The sequence below is a fragment of the Bombina bombina genome, chromosome 5 (genome assembly GCF_027579735.1).
Source record: "Bombina bombina isolate aBomBom1 chromosome 5, aBomBom1.pri, whole genome shotgun sequence".
Lineage (NCBI taxonomy): Eukaryota > Metazoa > Chordata > Amphibia > Anura > Bombinatoridae > Bombina > Bombina bombina.
This window is the reverse complement of record NC_069503.1, coordinates 1,051,838,763-1,051,858,213: the sequence shown is the minus strand read 5'-3', so window position 1 is coordinate 1,051,858,213 and position 19,451 is coordinate 1,051,838,763. Positions and strand designations below refer to the sequence as shown.

At 39.6% G+C, this 19,451-nt stretch overlaps 1 protein-coding gene across 2 annotated transcripts in view; it reads left to right on the top strand.

Moving 5' to 3' along the window:
• Nucleotides 1-19,451, top strand: part of TAF2 (TATA-box binding protein associated factor 2) — a 382,948-nt gene that overhangs the window by 77,644 nt on the left and 285,853 nt on the right. For both annotated transcript variants that reach the window (XM_053715318.1, XM_053715317.1), the window contains exon 11: nt 14,414-14,549. In XM_053715318.1, the coding sequence (XP_053571293.1) occupies nt 14,414-14,549 (136 nt within the window). The remainder of the gene's footprint in view (nt 1-14,413; nt 14,550-19,451) is intronic.

Below are 19,451 nucleotides of genomic sequence, written 5' to 3'. Positions count from 1 at the left end.
TGGATGCTTCTATCATAAAATTGGAACGATTTGATTGTTTTAAAGCAGTTTTGGAAAACTTGTATGCTTTTTTTCTCTTAAAGGCGCAGTACCGTTTTTTAAGATTGTTATTTTTTCACTAAATATAGGGTTTTCAAGCCTGTTTGTGGTCATTACTAGCCTGTTTAACATGTCTGACATTGAGGAAAGCCAATGTTCCATGTGTTTCGAAGCCATTGTGGAACCCCCACTTAAAATGTGTCCCTCATGCACTGAAAGGGCCTTAAATTGCAAAGAACATATTTTAGCTGATAAAATTATGTCGCAGGATGATTCTCAGTCAGAAGAGAATCAGGTTATGCCATCTAATTCTTCCCAAGTGTCACAACCGTTAACGCCCGCACAAGCGACGCCAAGTACTAGTGCGTCTAATTCTTTCACCCTGCAAGATATGGCCGCAGTTATGTCTACTACCCTCACTGAGGTTTTATCTAAACTGCCTGGGTTGCAGGGGAAGCGCAGTAGGTCCGGTGTGAGAGTAAATGCTGAGCCCTCTGACGCTTTATTAGCCATCTCCGATGTACCCTCACAATGTTCTGAGTTGGGGGTGAGGGAATTGCTGTCTGAGGGAGAGCTTTCTGATTCAGGAAAGATGTTCCCTCAAACAGACTCAGATATGACGGCTTTTAAGTTTAAGCTAGAACACCTCCACTTGTTGCTCAGGGAGGTTTTGGCGACTCTGGATGATTGTGACCCTATTCTAATTCCACCAGAGAAATTGTGTAAAATGGATAGATATCTAGAGGTTACTACTTACACTAATGTTTTTCCAGTCCCTAAGAGGATTTCGGACATTGTTACTAAGGAGTGGGATAGACCAGGTATTCCGTTCTCTCCCCCTCCTACTTTTAAGAAAATGTTTCCCATATCTGACACCATTCGGGATTCGTAGCAGACGGTCCCTAAGGTGGAGGGAGCTATTTCTACCCTGTCTAAGCATACAACTATACCTATTGAGGACAGTTGTGCTTTCAAAGATCCTATGGATAAAAATTTAGAGGGTCTTCTAAAGAAAATATTTATTCATCAGGGTTTTCTTCTGCAACCTATAGCGTGCATTGTTCCTGTAACTACTGCAGCTGCTTTTTGGTTAGAGGCTCTAGTGGAGGCTCTTAAGGTTGAGACCCCATTAGATGATATTCTGGACAGAATTAGGGCTCTCAAGCTAGCTAATTCTTTCATTACAGATGCCGCTTTTCAACTGGCTAAATTAGCGGCAAAGAATTCAGGTTTTGCCATTTTAGCGCGTAGAGTGTTATGGCTTAAGTCCTGGTCTGCTGATGTGTCATCAAAATCTAAGCTTTTAGCTATTCCTTTCAAGGGTAAGACCCTATTCGGGCCTGAACTGAAAGAGATCATTTCCGACATTACTGGAGGAAAAGGCCATGCCCTTCCTCAAGATAAGACAAATAAGATGAGGACCAAACATAATAATTTTCATTCCTTTCAAAACTTCAAAGGTGGTCCCCCTACCTCCTCCCCTGCCGCAAAGCAGGAGGGGAATTTTGCTCAATCCAAGTCAGTCCGGAGACCTAACCAGACCGGGAATAAGGGTAAATGGCCAAGAAGCCCGCTGCTGCCACCAAGACAGCATGAAGGGGCAGCCCCCGATCCGGGACCGGATCTAGTAGGGGGCAGACTTTCTCTCTTTGCTCACGCTTGGACAAGAGACGTTCAGGACTCCTGGGCTTTAGAAATCATGACCCAGGGGTATCTTCTAGACTTCAAAGATTCTCTTCCAAGGGGGAGATTTCATCTTTCACGATTGTCTGTAAACCAGACAAAAAGAGAGGCGTTCTTACGCTGTGTAGAAGACCTATATACTATGGGGGTAATCTGCCCAGTTCCAAAAGCAGAACAGGGGCAGGGGTTTTACTCCAATCTATTCGTGGTTCCCAAAAAAGAGGGAACCTTCAGACCGATTTTAGATCTCAAGATCCTAAACACATTTCTCAGAGTCCCATCCTTCAAGATGGAGACCATTCGGACTATTTTACCAATGATCCAGGAGGGTCAATATATGACCACCGTGGATTTAAAGGATGCTTATCTTCACATTCCTATCCACAAAGATCATCACCAGTTCCTCAGGTTCGCCTTCCTGGACAAGCATTACCAGTTTGTGGCTCTTCCCTTCGGGTTGGCCACAGCTCCCAGAATTTTCACAAAAGTGCTAGGGTTCCTTTTGGCGGTTCTAAGGCCGCGGGGCTTAGCAGTGGCGCCTTATCTGGACGATATCTTAATTCAGGCGTCAACTTACCAACTAGCCAAATCTCACACAGACGACATGTTGGCTTTTCTTAGATCTCACGGCTGGAAGATGAACGTAAAGAAGAGTTCACTTATCCCTCTCACAAGAGTTCCATTCCTGGGAACTCTGATAGATTCGGTAAACATGAACATTTTTCTGACGGAGGTCAGAAAATCAAAGATCTTAACCACCTGCCGAGCACTTCATTCCATTCCTCGGCCGTCAGTGGCTCAGTGTATGGAGGTAATTGGACTAATGGTAGCGGCAATGGACATAGTTCCGTTTGCTCGCTTGCATCTCAGACCACTGCAAATATGTATCCTCAGACAGTGGAATGGGGATTATGCAAATTTATCTCCTCAGATAAATCTGGATCAAGAGACCAGAGACTCTCTTCTTTGGTGGTTGTCACAGGATCATCTGTCCCAGGGAATGTGTTTCCGCAGGCCAGCATGGGTCATAGTGACGACGGACGCCAGCCTATTGGGCTGGGGTGAAGTCTTGAACTCCCTGAAAGCACAGGGTGTGTGGACTCAGGAGGAGGCTCTCCTTCCAATAAATATTCTAGAACTGAGAGCGATATTCAACGCGCTTCAGGCGTGGCCTCAGCTGGCTTCGGCCAGATTCATAAGATTCAAGTCGGACAATATCACGACTGTAGCATATATCAATCATCAGGGGGGAACAAAGAGTTCTCTAGCAATGATACAGGTTTCCAAAATAATTCGATGGGCAGAGACTCACTCTTGCCATCTATCAGCAATCTAGATCCCAGGAGTGGAGAACTGGGAAGCGGATTTTCTAAGTCGTCAGACTTTTCATTCGGGGGAGTGGGAACTCCATCCGGAGGTGTTTGCACAATTTATTCATCAATGGGGCACACCAGAATTAGATCTGATGGCATCTCGTTAGAATGCCAAACTTCCTTGTTACGGGTCCAGATCAAGGGATCCCCAAGCAGTACTGATAGATGCTCTAGCAGTACCTTGGACGTTCAATCTGGCTTATGTGTTTCCACCATTTCCTCTCCTTCCTCGTCTGATTGCCAGAATCAAACAGGAGAGGGCTTTGGTGATTTTGATAGCACCTGCGTGGCCACGCAGGACTTGGTATGCAGACCTGGTGGAAATGTCATCTCTACCACCGTGGACACTGCCACTGAGACAGGACCTTCTCATTCAAGGTCCGTTCCAGCATCCAAATCTAGTTTCTCTGCGGCTGACTGCCTGGAAATTGAACACTTGATTTTATCTAAGCGAGGATTCTCTGAGTCGGTCATAGATACCTTGATTCAGGCTCGAAAGCCTGTCACTAGGAAGATTTACCATAAGATATGGCGTAAATATCTTTATTGGTGTGAATCCAAAGGCTACTCATGGAGTAAGATCAGGATTCCTAGGATTTTGTCCTTTCTCCAAGAAGGATTGGAGAAAGGGTTATCAGCTAGTTCCTTAAAGGGACAGATATCTGCTTTGTCAATTTTACTGCACAAGCGTCTGGCAGATGTTCCAGACGTTCAGTCGTTTTGTCAGGCTTTGGTTAGAATTAAGCCTGTGTTTAAACCTGTTGCTCTTGAGAAAGGCCTTTTATAGAGGCCGAAACGCGTTGACAAATTTGGGATAATCGAAGTTTACATTGCAAAGACCAAGCAAAGTTATCTAGCACATATAAGTCCATTATCATCACTCATATGGAGAAATTTATAAAGAGGATCATTCACTAATAACCACTATTTTCTCTCACTGAGTATCACTTGGATTTTATTTTAGTAATATTTTACTTATTTTTTACTTATTTTTTACTTTTTCATTTTTTCATCATTTTTTCAGACACTTTTACACAATCTTACACATTTTTACACTTATCACCAGTGTTAGGGGGATCCCCCGTTCATATTACACTTTTATATATACACTTGGATTATTTTAATTTATATTTTACCAATTGGATTTTATATATACTATTTTTTACTTGATTTTTCATCACTTTTTTTTCCACTGGATTTTTCACTGGATTTCTGGACTTGATAGTTACAACTAAGAATTGCACCACAATTCCTTTGGACACTTTTTTAGAAACTTTTGTTCTCCTTAAGAGATCATTTAATGTGACTCTTATTCTGTTTATCCCCGTAATTGGTGATATTAATCTGTCGAATATTGTATTTTTATTTTATTTTCTACTGTACCGATTATGTATTTTTAACTATATGTTTTTCTGTATCTCATTTTAGTATATGTTACATGGATCCATGGTTTTACTATATGTTCAAATAAATGTTTTGACTGCTATTTACTTTTCTGTTAGAATCTTCCTTTGCCTCTAGTTGGCGCTCTTGGATTATTTTATTAATTCTTTAAACCTGTTGCTCCGCCATGGAGTTTGAATTTAGTTCTTAAAGTTCTTCAAGGGGTTCCGTTTGAACCTAAGCATTCCATAGATATTAAGCTTCTATCTTGGAAAGTTCTGTTTTTAGTTGCTATCTCTTCGGCTCGAAGACTTTCTGAACTATCTGCATTGCAATGCGACTCGCCTTATCTTGTTTTCCATTCAGATAAGGTGGTTTTGCGTACCAAACCTGGATTCCTTCCTAAGGTTGTTACCAATAAGAATATTAATCAGGAAATTGTTGTTCCTTCCCTGTGTCCTAATCCTTCCTCTAAGAAGGAGCGTCTGTTGCACAACTTGAACGTGGTTCGTGCTTTGAAGTTTTACTTGCAAGCGACCAAAGATTTCCGTGAAACATCTTCTCTGTTGTCTATTCTGGAAAACGTAGAGGTCAAAAAGCTACGGCTACATCTCTTTCTTTTTGGCTGAAAAGCATCATCCGTTTGGCATACGAGACTGCTGGACAGCAGCCTCCTGAATGAATTACAGCTCACTCTACTAGAGTGGTGGCTTCCACATGGGCTTTTAAAAAGGATGCTTCTGTTGAACAGATTTGTAAGGCTGCGACTTGGTCTTCACTTCATACCTTTTCCAAATTTTACAAATTTGATACTTTTGCTTCTTCGGAGGCTATTTTTGGGAGAAAAGTTCTTCAAGCAGTGGTGCCTTCTGTTTAGGCATCTGTCTTGTCCCTCCCGTTCATCTGTGTCCTGTAGCTTTGGTATTGTATCCCACAAGTAAAGGATGAATCCGTGGACTCGTCGTATCTTATAGAAGAAAAGTAAATTTATGCTTACCTGATAAATTGATTTCTTCTATGATACGACGAGTCCACGGCCCGCCCTGTCAATTTTAGACAGATTATATTTTTTTTATTTAAAACTTCAGTCACCTCTGCACCTTTTAGTTTCTCCTTTTTCTTCCTGTACCTTTGGTCGAATGACTGGGGGGTGGAGTCAAGGGAGGAGCTATATAGACAGCTCTGCTGTGGTGCTCTTTGCCACTTCCTGTTAGCAGGAGGATAATATCCCACAAGTAAAGGATGAATCCGTGGACTCGTCGTATCATAGAAGAAATCAATTTATCAGGTAAGCATAAATTTACTTTTTATTTAGTAGACAACTCAATGTATAGGCCCATTTTGGTATATTTCATGTCACCATTTTACCACCAAATGTGATCAAATAAAACAAATCGTTAATTTTTTCACAAACTTTATTTTTGTCACTGAATTTATTTTACATACTGCTTGTGCAATCATAGCACAAATGGTTGTAAATGCTTCTCTGGGGTCCCCTTTGTTCCGAAATATCAGACATATATGGATTTGCCATTGAATTTTGGTAATTAGAAGGCTGCTAATTTCAGATGTGCACTACACCTTTATTATTCCCAGCAGTGAAGGGGTTAATCAGGTAACTTGTAAGGTTAATTTTAGCTTTAGTGTAGATATTACCCTCCCACCTGACGCTTCCTACCCCTGATCCCTATCTGATCCCTCTGAAACAGCTCTTTTCCCTCTCTCACCTACCGCTGGTCACCCCCATCTTAGGTCCTGGCAGACAGTCTTGCAGTATGCAGTTTAAGACCCTTTTTTTATCTATGATTACCCCCTTACCTTCCCACCTCCCTGATCCCTCCTAAAAAGCTCTCAAACCCTCCCCCCTCCAACTAGTTTCTGTAGAGTAGCTGCCCCCCTAGATAATTTCCCCTACCCTCTATTCCCCCTCCTTACTCTAGGACCCCCCTATCCTCTTTCCTCCCTCCTTCCCCCTCCCACTCTCAGCATTGATTTTTGCTGTAGTGTAGTGGTCCCACCCATTCCCTCCCCGCTCCAGCAATGAAGCCACCCACCTGCCTCCCTCCTAACTCTCCCACACCACCAACGATTGGCACCACTGCTATTAGATGCAGAGAGGGACACAGAGTGTCTATCTCTGCACCGCCACTCTGTAAGCCTATTTCTGCACTGCCCCACTCGTGGGGCATGCAGAAATAATTAAATCTTGCCACTTTTAACGAGATTGAGGCAGAGAAAGGCCCAGGACAGCAGCTTCGTACAGGGTAGGGAACTGGTCCTTAAGGGCGCTGATCATTAAGGGGTTAAAATTGCTTGACTATCTGAGTCATGAAAGTTTAATTTTGACTAAACTGCCCCTTTAATCAGTTTGCTTGTAAGGTTAATTTTTGATGCAGAGTAGAGATTACCCTACCACCTGACACCTCCCACTCCTTACCTGATCCCTCCTAAATAACTCTCTTCCCTCCCTCACCCCCCACTGGCCACCACCATCTTGGGTACTGGCAGACAGTATGCAGTTTAGGTATATATTTTTTTTTTTTGCAGTGTAGTGATGCCTCCCCAGTTGTTTGCCATTACCCAGTTTATATGTATTTTTTTATTTATTAATTTCTCTTCCCCCTCCCTCAGATCTTTAGTTAGTGTGGCCTCCCCTCCAGTTACCATCCCTCCTTCTCCCTTCAAAATTATTTCTGCAGTGTAAGGCCCCCCTCCACTTCTGTGTCGTCCATCTGCCTCCCGCCTTCCCTTCCACACCTCCCGCCGGCACAAGCAGTTGATTGTTACAGACGGTGACGCACACCGTCTTGAATGAGCTGGCATTTGCCTTCATATAAAACTGGAGCACTGATCGTGCTCCGTTTTTTATATGCAGACAGATGCCTGAAGCTCAGGAGCAGCATCTCTCGGCTTTCATTGTTTTAAAGCTGTGACATGTGTAAGTATGTATACATTATAGCCCTTTCCAATCAAATACCTTGTCATATACCATATACATTTTATCCCTTATATCTTTTCAAAAAATATATGTGCGAATGTAGTGCAAGACTACATTCGCCCGTTATCTACTAAACCTGAGTTTAAGGGCTATGATGACAAAATTAAAAGAGTAATGGAAGAATTTAAAGAAAATTTATGGTTTTTTAAGAAATCTAAAATATCAAGGGATAAGGATGATTATGAGAAGGGGAATGTTTATAGATGGATGCATACAGGAGGGAGGAAGAGACAGAGAGTTAACAGTAATCTCAAACAGGATAAAAAGAAAGTTAAGTTTAATGAAACTGATACAGAATATGATTACGATTCATCAGACTTTGAGGGGGTTACAGATGATACTAATACTTCAACTTCCTTTGTTTTACAGCCCTCTATAGATAGGGAAGATATTGTTGTCACTAATTCCCAGGTTTCAAAAAACATGAAGGGTATCCTACACACCAAAGTAAAAGAAAAAAACGTAGGACACGACGAGGTAGGAGGGGTAGGGGTAGGCAGAGGTCATCAGGTAGGCCAGGGGAGGACACACCGTTATCCCAGGAGACAACGGAGGTCTCAGAGCAGGAAATATGTTTAGAATCCAAAAATGTAATTAATCTATCATCTGCTAAATTGACCCACAATCAGATAAAAGTGCTATCATTGGGATTGAGTTTTGCACCAAGTTCACACTTTGATTTGTTCCAGACCATTGTTGACATTAATAAATTTGTACGATCTCTTACCCTTAAGAAATATTTTTTTGAAACAATGGGTAATAACAACGATGCTTTGGATAAATCGGAGGATGGTGATCAAATTGATGAGGTAGCACAGGATGATGGGATTCTATCTTTTGTTGATATATGTGCTGAAATGGATTTAACAGACCTACATAGGGCAGCAGGGGGAGATATCCATAGCTTAAAGAGTAGTGAAATTCCTCTAAAAAAGTTCAAAAGTAGATCTGACTTTTATCCAGCACATATAAGAAACAATAGTATAGAAATTTTTCATAGAACAGTTGAAAAAGAAGTGATAGAATTACATAAGAAAAACATGGACAAATGTAACACTTTTAAGAATGACAATATGAGTAAACAGGATAGGATTGCGATAAAACAACTTAAGAATAATTCATCCATTGTAATACGCAGTTCTGACAAAGGGGGTAATGTTGTTGTCCTTAACAGAACTGATTATATAAAGGAGGCTTTTCGACAGTTACAGGATGAGGAGGTCTATGAAAAACTCTCCCTTAATCCTACTTTTAGGTATAGGAGGATACTTCATGATCTTTTGGATTGGGCGGTAATGATTGGTGCTATAACGAAGTCGAATTTTGAGTTTTTGTTAGTTGAACACTCTATTGTACCAATTTTTCATTACCTCCCAAAGATCCATAAGAGTATGACCTCACCCCCAGGACGCCCCATAGTGGCGGGTATTGGTTCATTGAATGAACCATTAAGCGCCATGATTGACACTCTACTACAACCCATTGTATTGAGCCTTAGGAGCTATATCAGGGACACAACAGAATTCATTAAACAGATTGAACAAGTGGAATGGTTGGATGAGCATTGCATTGTCACCATTGATGTTGTGTCCCTCTATACCTCCATCCCTCATGACAAGGGTATTGTGGCAATACAATCATGTCTAGAGAGGTTTACTGATTATGATGTTAATCTTAGAGAATTCATCTTAAAATCCCTTGAATTTTTGCTTTCGCATAATTTTTTTCTATTTGAGGGGGATTACTATCGCCAAAGACAGGGGACAGCCATGGGGGCGAAATTTGCCCCCACATATGCCAACCTATTTTTAGGTTGGTGGGAGCTGTCCCGTGTCTTTGGTGATGGTAATCCATTCAAAGAACGGATTGCATATTACGGCCGTTATATAGACGACCTTGTGTTTATATTTGATGGTGATGATTCGATGGTGAATGACTTTTTTGACTATTTATCTGATAACCAACAGAATTTGCAGTTCACTATGAATACAAGTAGAAAAGAAATGCCTTTCCTTGATGTACTAATTAAACCTAATATTGATACACATAGTGTAGAAGTAGAGCTGTATAGGAAGGAGAGTGCAGGCAATACCCTTTTGATGGCTAAATCTAGCCATCCAAGACATGTTATAAAGGCCATACCAAAAGGCCAGTACATGAGGACAAAAAGAAACTGTAGCACCATAGAGGCATATGAAGCACATTCAGTAAAAACTACAGAACGTTTTCTGGAAAGGGGATACAAAATACAGGATCTAAGAGAGGCTAAGAAACAAGTAGATTCTATGGCTAGACAAGACATGATCAAAGGTAAATCGAGGACAAAGGCTGATTACCAGCAGAAACCTGTATTTACAACAATGTACAGTAAGGAATATAATGACATCTGTCAAATTATCAAAAAGTCTCTCCCTATTCTTAGAGTTGATGAAACTATGGATAAGATTATAGAAGGAGGTTGTAAATATGTGACACGTAAATCGAAAACGCTGGCTAACATTCTTTCCCCATCTATGCTACCTACTAGTACAACAGACAATTGGCTTACACCAAAAAATGGTTTTTTCCACTGTGGAAGTAGGAAATGTACATCATGTTCATATGCCCTATTGGGTGATACTTTTAAATCCACGGGTGATGAAAAGTCTTTTAAAATTAAAGAGTACATAAATTGCAATACTTCATATGTGATATATTTACTCATGTGTAAACTTTGCAATATAAAGTATGTTGGTCAAACGACCAGACCCCTGAAAACTAGATTTTTGGAGCACTTGAGGTCTATTGGAGATGAGGATTCGGACACTCCAGTTGCCCTGCATTTTAAGAATGAGCATAATGGAAATAAAAATCTACTAAGTTTTCAGGGTATACAACATGTAAAGAGACCCAAGAGGGGGGGGGAAATAGACTTAAACTTTTAAGTCAGAAGGAAGTATATTGGATTTTCCAATTAAATGCAAGGGTCCCAAAGGGACTTAATTCTGATTGGGACATTAAACTTTATGTAGAGTAATTAGACTTAGGTCATAGTGGGTAATTTATGTTCATTTTCACTCCATTAGAATGTATTATAAAATGTGGTATGTATCCCGTTTATTGGGTGTTTCTTAAAGTACATTGTTGAGAGCATTTTTTAGTGCATTTTTTAGTGCATTTTTTAGTGCATTTTTGTTACTCATGACCAGTCATAAGGATGTTCACAAATTATATCTATAGATTTTTGATTATAGCAATGACAGAGAAAGTTGGGAAGTTTCTAGGTTTTCAATAATTTTATTTACTAATAATATTCCTTTCTACAATTAGGTGATAGTTACAAATACTTCCAAAATCAGTCAGCTTTCTTGCATAATGATCTGATATATTCACACTAGAGCAGTTCATATGAAACTATTACAAAGTAGCTCTTGGTATTCAATATTGTGGATAAATCAGGTTTGGTCATTAATTAGGAACTTGTTGTGAGAAATAAAGTTAAGTCTCTTTAAAAATTTAAAATATAACATCTAAATTAAATTCTACAGCAAATAAATGTTAATATTTTAAAATGAAATTATATCTTACTTAACTCTCTGTAACTATGTAAACATGCTTATCTGTTAGAAATTACACTATACATATGTTAAATGTGATTGCCCTCCTTTTTCTGTGATACACCTGAACCAATGTTTTGCACCTGTAATGGGGGAGTGGTTAATACCTTTATTAAGGATGAGTTTTCAGGTGTTGGTATAGGTCACTGAAGAAGTTAGAACTATGAAACGCGTTTGACCTTGTTACCTTGCTGACGTGTATGCCTTTTTAGTGTATTTCTAAATAAAGGAGCTTTCTACTTTTAAGCCTTTGGACTAACGGTACTTTATTTATATTCACCCTTTTCTACCTACCCCTTTGAGTGCGAGGATTCCAGTTGTTCAACTGGCAGACAGTATGCAGTTTAGGTATATATTTTTTTTTTTTTGCAGTGTAGTGATGCCTCCCCAGTTGTTTGCCATTACCCAGTTTATATGTATTTTTTTATTTATTAATTTCTCTTCCCCCTCCCTCAGATCTTTAGTTAGTGTGGCCTCCCCTCCAGTTACCATCCCTCCTTCTCCCTTCAAAATTATTTCTGCAGTGTAAGGCCCCCCTCCACTTCTGTGTCGTCCATCTGCCTCCCGCCTTCCCTTCCACACCTCCCGCCGGCACAAGCAGTTGATTGTTACAGACGGTGACGCACACCGTCTTGAATGAGCTGGCATTTGCCTTCATATAAAACTGGAGCACTGATCGTGCTCCGTTTTTTATATGCAGACAGATGCCTGAAGCTCAGGAGCAGCATCTCTCGGCTTTCATTGTTTTAAAGCTGTGACATGTGTATGTATGTATACATTATAGCCCTTTCCAATCAAATACCTTGTCATATACCATATACATTTTATCCCTTATATCTTTTCAAAAAATATATGAATAATTTTTATTATGTTTTATTTACGATAACCCAATGTGCCCAAATTTAGTTTGCACTTGTATGGTAGCGTTTACTTTCAACTTGTGATGAGCTTGATGAGTTAATGCGGGCATTTTTACTAACTTCATTTGATTTATTTTGTAAGATTGGTCCTTCTTTGTGTCCTAATCCTAAGAATGCTTCAGAGAGGTATTTGCATTCTTTGAACTTTGTTAGGGCATTGGAATTTTACATTGATGCTACTAAGGACTTTAGACAAACTTCTAGTTTGTTCATTCACATGTCTTGTCCTAGGAAAGGTAAAAAAGTTTCTGCTATTTCTTTGGCCTCTTGGTTGAAACTTTTGATTCGCAAAACTTACTTGGATGCAGGTCAGACTCCTCCACGGCGTATTACTGCTCATTCTACTAGGTCAGTTGCCACTTCTTGGGCTTTTTAGGCTTCAGTTGACCAGATTTGCAAGGCAGCTATTTGGTCTGTTTTACAAAATTCTGCCATTTTGATGTTTTTGCTTCTTTTGAAGCAGCCTTTGGTATTATGGTTCTTCAGGCAGCTGTCTCAGTTTGATTTTTTTTACCTGCTTGATTTATTTTCAGTGCATTTAAATAAAATAAAAATTATTGGGATTTTGGATTTAATGTTTTTAAATCCCTCCCTTTATATTATTACTTGTGGACTCCACATCTTGGGTATTAGTTCCCAGGAGTAATGGATTGTGGACTCTCACCACCTGTATAAAAGAAAACAAAATTTATGTTTACCTGATAAATTATTTTCTCTAATGGTTGTGAGAGTCCACGAGACCCCACCCTTATATTTTTTTGGGGGGTTATTTTTTTCTTTAGCACATCTTTTTTCTTCCCTCAATTTGCTTGGCTATACCTTAGACTGAGGTATGTGTGAGGTGGGAGGGGTTTTATAGGGCTCTTGGGGTTTGGGAATCTTTGCCACCTCCTAGTGGTAGAGAAGAATAATTCCCAGGAGCAATGGATTGTGGACTCTCATCACCATGAAATAAATAAATTTATCAGGTAAGCATAATTATTTTTTTTTCAGCACATGAACATCAGTTTAACCTTCTTGTAAATTCAGCAAAGAAAAAAAACAACTTTATTGTCCTTTTAAAGGATAAACTATCTGGTTTCTAATGAAAAATATTAATCCTAATCACCTTAAAGGGACACTGAACCCACATTTTTTCTTTTGTGATTCAGATAGAGCATGCAATTTTAAGCAACTTTCTAATTTACTCCTATTAGCAAATGTTCTTCATTCTCTTGGTATCTTTATTTGAAAAGCAAGAATGTAAGTTTAGATGCCGGCCCATTTTTGGTGAACAACCTGGGTTGTTCTCGCTGATTTGTGGATAAATTCATCCACCAATAAACAAGTGCTGTCCAGGGTCCTGGACTTTCTTTTTCAAATAAAGATAGCAAGAGAACAAAGAAAAATTGATAATAGGAGTAAATGAGAAAGTTGCTTAAAATTGCAAGCTATATCTAAATCACCAAAGAAAAAATTTGGGTTCAGTATCCAATTAACCTTATGCACAATCAATGTGTTGCTACATTTTTTTTTATCTCTTAAAAAAAAGAAGGAAATTCAGTAGTAAAAAACCCCCCAGAGTTTAAATTTTCATCACAGCGAAATAATCTTAGCAGTAATACTACCTTACATGAAAACGGTTCAGATAAAATGTTTAGTTCTACAATATGAAACAACTTTGCAATATAGTTTTCATTATTTATTTTGCCCCCTTTTCAGCTCTGGAAACGAAGGATTTTCAATTGTCAGAGCTGTAAATGCACCCTGCTGATTTCTCAAGACTAACCCTGCTATATATATTTAGTTGCTCTAACTTATAAAAATGGCAAAAAAAACATTATGACAGTGGCTAGCTTTGTTGTCTGCAGACCAAAGCCCAGATTGGCTCCTCCAAATAATGCAGATGGTGTGAGGGTTTTGTTATTGAAAAGTAATTGCAGTAAAAAGGATGTTAATTTGTTTTAAAAATGTTTAGACTTGGCTTATTATGTTCTATAGCAACACAACAGAAATGTATTTTAATTGCACGGTGTTTACTGTCCCTTTAAAACAACTACATTGAGACTAGAAAGAAATGTAAGTTTGGGGATACTTGAATATTAGTTGCTAAGTGGCTGATAAGGACCACTCCTACATGTCTGTCTGTGGATTGGGCCACGCCTCCACAAGCCTTAAAGGGACAGTACACTGTAAAATAGTTTTTAAATTGGTGTATTTTCAATGACTTGTTATACCAGCTGCTGAGTATAATACAAAGTACTGCAAATCTGGGAAATAACCTAAACTATGGTATCAACATATTTTTATGATGTAGCTTTGATTAAAAGTCTTAAATAAAATGTGTTAGTTGATCTGAATTTTATTTAAAAAACCTAATAAAAATGTCCTTATTTTTAACTGGAAAGGCTGTGCTAATCAAGCTTCGTATTCTGCTTTCAGTCCTGCGTCCCATCTTCACTTCTCTATAAAACATCCTCATACACTGTCTTGGGAATATTACAACATGTTCCAGTGTAAAGCTCATCTAGTAATGCGACTGATTGAAAACCGGATCAGTATGGAGTTCATGCTTCAAGTAAGTGCCGTTTTCTAGAGGATTTATCTAGGTGCCTTTGCAGTGCTGGCTACGCTTGAGGGAACCTGTAACCACCCATTTAAAGGGACATTGTACACTAGATAAATGTTTTGCCATTTGCATAGCCCAGCTGGGAGTGGTTTTGTACCAATGTATAGTTTTGCTTATTTTTTAATACTATTCAGATGATTTTCAGACTCCTAACCAAGCCCCACAGTGTCGGCTGTATACACGCGTTTACCTGCTGGCTCCTGTTTATGCGATCTGTCTTTTTATATGCAGGGAATTGTGGGAGGGGAGGAGTTTCTGCTCATCTTCTCTTTGCAGCCCTTTTCACTGGGTGTCAATTTTAACCTTTCTATCCCTTTAAAGGGATATGAAATCCAAAATTTTCCCTTTTATGATTCAGATAAAGCAAGCGATTTTTAACAACTTTCTAATTTAATCCTAGTATCAATTTTTCTTGATATCTTTTGTTAAAAAGTAGGGAAAAAAGCTTAGGAGCTGGCCCATTTCTGAAGCACTATATGGCAACAATTTTGCAAGAATGTTATCCGTTTGCAAGAGCACTAGAGAGCAGCACTATTTCCTGCCATTTAGTGCTCCAGATGTCTACCTAGGTATCTCTTCAGCACAGAATATCATGGGAACAATGCAAATTTGATAATAGAAGTAAATTGGAATATTTTTAAAAATGGTTCGCTCTGTCTGAGTCACAAAAGAAAATTGTTAGGTTTCATATCTCTTAAAGGGACAGTCTAGTCAAAATTAAACTTTCATGATTCATATAGGGCATGTAATTTTAAACAACTTTCCAATTTACTTCTTTTATCTAATTTGCTCAATTCTTTAGATATCCTTTGTTGAAGAAATAGCAATGCACATGTGTGAGCCAATCACACAAGGCCTCTATGTGCAGCAACCAATCAGCAGCTACTGAGCATATCTAGATATGCTTTTCAGCAAGTGATATCAAGAGAATGAAACAAATTAGATAATAGAAGTAAATTAGAAAGTTGTTTAAAATTACACGCTCTTTCTAAATCATGAAAGAAAAATTTTGGGTTTCATGTCCTTTTAACCCCTTAATGACCGGACCATTTTTCAATTTTCTTACCCTTAATGACAATGGCTATTTTTACATTTCTGCAGTGTTTGTGTTTAGCTGTAATTTTCCTCTTACTCATTTACTGTACCCACACATATTATATACCGTTTTTCTCGCCATTAAATGGACTTTCTAAAGATACCATTATTTTCATCATATCTTATAATTTACTATAAAAAAATATAAAATATGAGGAAAAAATTGAAAAAAACCACACTTTTTCTAACTTTTACCCCCAAAATCTGTTACACATCTACAACCACCAAAAAACACCCATTCTAAATAGTTTCTAAATTTTGTCCTGAGTTTAGAAATACCCAATGTTTACATGTTCTTTGCTTTTTTTGCAAGTTATAGGGCAATAAATACAAGTAGCACTTTGCTATTTCCAAACCACTTTTCTCCAACATAGGTGTGTCCGGTCCACGGCGTCATCCTTACTTGTGGGATATTCTCTTCCCCAACAGGAAATGGCAAAGAGCCCAGCAAAGCTGGTCACATGATCCCTCCTAGGCTCCGCCTACCCCAGTCATTCTCTTTGCCGTTGTACAGGCAACATCTCCACGGAGATGGCTTAGAGTTTTTTAGTGTTTAACTGTAGTTTTTATTATTCAATCAGGAGAGGGCGTCGGTGATTTTGATAGCTCCTGCGTGGCCACGCAGGACTTGGTATGCAGATCTGGTGAATATGTCATCGACTCCACCATGGAAGCTACCTTTGAGACGAGACCTTCTTGTTCTAGGTCCGTTCGACCCACTCCAGCTGACTGCTTGGAGATTGAACGCTTGATCTTATCAAAGCGAGGGTTCTCAGATTCTGTTATTAATACTCTTGTTCAGGCCTGAAAGCCTGTAACCAGAAAAATTACCACATAATTTGGTATATCTGTTGGTGTGAATCTGCAGGATTCCCTTGGGACAAGGTTAAGATTCCTAAGAGTCTATCCTTCCTTCGAGAAGGATTGGAAAAAGGATTATCTGCAAGTTCCTTGATGGGACAGATTTCTGCCTTGTCTGTGTTACTTCACAAAAAGCTGGCAGCTGTGCCAGATGTTCTAGCCTTTGTTCAGGCTCTGGTTAGAATCAAGCCTGTTTACAAAATTTTGACTCCTCCTTGGAGTCTCAACCTAGTTCTTTCAGTTCTTCAGGGGGTTCCGTTTGAACCCTTACATTCCGTTGATATTAAGTTATTATCTTGGAAAGTTTTGTTTTTGGTTGCAATTTCTTCTGCTAGAAGAGTTTCAGAATTATCTGCTCTGCAGTGTTCTTCTCCTTATCTGGTGTTCCATGCAGATAAGGTGGTTTTGCGTACTAAACCTGGTTTTCTTCCAAAAGTTGTTTCTAACAAAAACATTAACCAGGAGATAGTTGTGCCTTCTTTGTGTCCTAATCCAGTTTCAAAGAAGGAACGTTTGTTGCACAACTTGGATGTAGTTCGTGCTCTCAAATTTTACTTAGCAGCTACTAAGGATTTCAGACAAACTTTGTCTTTGTTTGTTGTTTATTCTGGTAAACGGAGAGGTCAAAAAGCAACTTCTACCTCTCTCTCCTTCTGGATTAAAAGCATTATCCGATTGGCTTATGAGTCTGCCGGACGGCAGCCTCCTGAAAGAATCACAGCTCACTCCACTAGGGCTGTGGCTTCCACATGGGCCTTCAAGAACGAGGCTTCTGTTGATCAGATATGTAAGGCAGCGACTTGGTCTTCACTGCACACTTTTTCTAAATTTTACAAATTTGATACTTTTGCTTCTTCTGAGGCTATTTTTGGGAGAAAGGTTTTGCAAGCCGTGGTGCCTTCCATTTAGGTGACCTGATTTGCTCCCTCCCTTCATCCGTGTCCTAAAGCTTTGGTATTGGTTCCCACAAGTAAGGATGACGCCGTGGACCGGACACACCTATGTTGGAGAAAACAGAATTTATGTTTACCTGATAAATTACTTTCTCCAACGGTGTGTCCGGTCCACGGCCCGCCCTGGTTTTTTTAATCAGGTCTGATAATTTATTTTCTTTAACTACAGTCACCACGGTAACATATGGTTTCTCCTATGCAAATATTCCTCCTTAACGTCGGTCGAATGACTGGGGTAGGCGGAGCCTAGGAGGGATCATGTGACCAGCTTTGCTGGGCTCTTTGCCATTTCCTGTTGGGGAAGAGAATATCCCACAAGTAAGGATGACGCCGTGGACCGGACACACCGTTGGAGAAAGTAATTTATCAGGTAAACATAAATTCTGTTTTTTTCAAAATTAGCGCTAGTTACATTGGAACCCTGATATCTGTCAGGAATACCTGAATATCCCTTGACATGTATATATTTATAGTTAGAAGACATCCCAAAGCATTGATCTAGACCCATTTTGGTATATTTCATGCCACCATTTCACCGCCAAATGCGATCAAATAAAAAAAATTGTTGACTTTTTCACAATTTTTTTCACTAACATTAGGTTTCTCGCTGAATTTATTTACAAACATCTTGTGCAATTATGGCATAAATGATTGTAAATACTTCTCTGGGATCCCCTTTGTTCAGAATTAGCAGACCTATATGGATTTGGCGTTGCTTTTTGGTAATTAGAAGGCCGCTAAATGCCGCTGCACACCACACGTGTATTATGCCCAGCCGTGAAGGGGTTAATTAGGGAGCTTGTAGGGAGCTTTTAGGTTTAATTTTAGCTTTAGTGTAGTGTAGTAGACAACCCAAATTATTGATATAGGCCCATTTTGGTATATTTCATGCCACCATTTCACCGCCAAATACGATCAAATAAAAAAAAAACTTTCACAATTTTAGGTTTCTCACTGAAATTATTTACAAACAGCTTGTGCAATTATGGCACAAATGGTTGTAAATGCTTCTCTGGGATCCCCTTTGTTCAGAAATAGCAGACATATATGGCTTTGGTGTTGCTTTTTGGTAATAATAAGGCCGTTAAATACTGCTGCGCACCACACTTGTAATATGCCCAGCAGTTAAGGGGTTAATTAGGTAGCTTGTGGGGTTAATTTTTAGCTTTAGTGTAGAGATCAGCCTCCCACCTGACACATCCCACCCCCTGATCCCCCCCTGACCCCCCTCAAACAGCTCTCTTCCCTCCCCACCTCACAATTGTCACCGCCATCTTATGTACTGGCAGAAAGTCTGCCAGTACTGAAATTAAAAATATTTTTTTTAATTTTTTTTATTTTTTGGCATAAAGTCTGCAGTGATAGATCCCCCCTTACCCCACAACCTCCCTGATCCCCCCCTTACATCTTTCTAACCCTCCTCCTCTGTCTATATGCCGCCATCTTGGGTACTGGCAGCTGTCTGCCAGTACCCAATTTGCCCCCCAAAATAGTTTTTTTTAACTTTTTTAATAAAAAAATATATGTTTGCTGTAGTGTAGCTGGCCCCCCTAAATAATATTCAACCCTCCCCCTCCCAGATCCCTTATTACAGAACAAAGATGCCACTGCATCTAGATCGATCTTTTTTTTTTTTTTGTGTGGGCTGTTGTAAATTTTGCGTGCGCACGCACGCGCGCGCACACCTCACCCCCGTCCCCCCCCCCGCCGCAACCGCCACACCGGGAACAAACAGGAAACATACAAGATCGGTTAGTATTGTAAAGTGTGATGGCATACAAGTTGAAAACAGCACCGACTAAGGCAGTAATTGTAAAACATACAGAGCCGATGCAGATGGGGCCACAGAGTGGCCCTTTCTGCATCGGTATGTAAAATGGGGGATTGTAGTGATGCCTCAATATTGAGGAATCACTACAATACCTTGTAAGCAGCTGGAAGC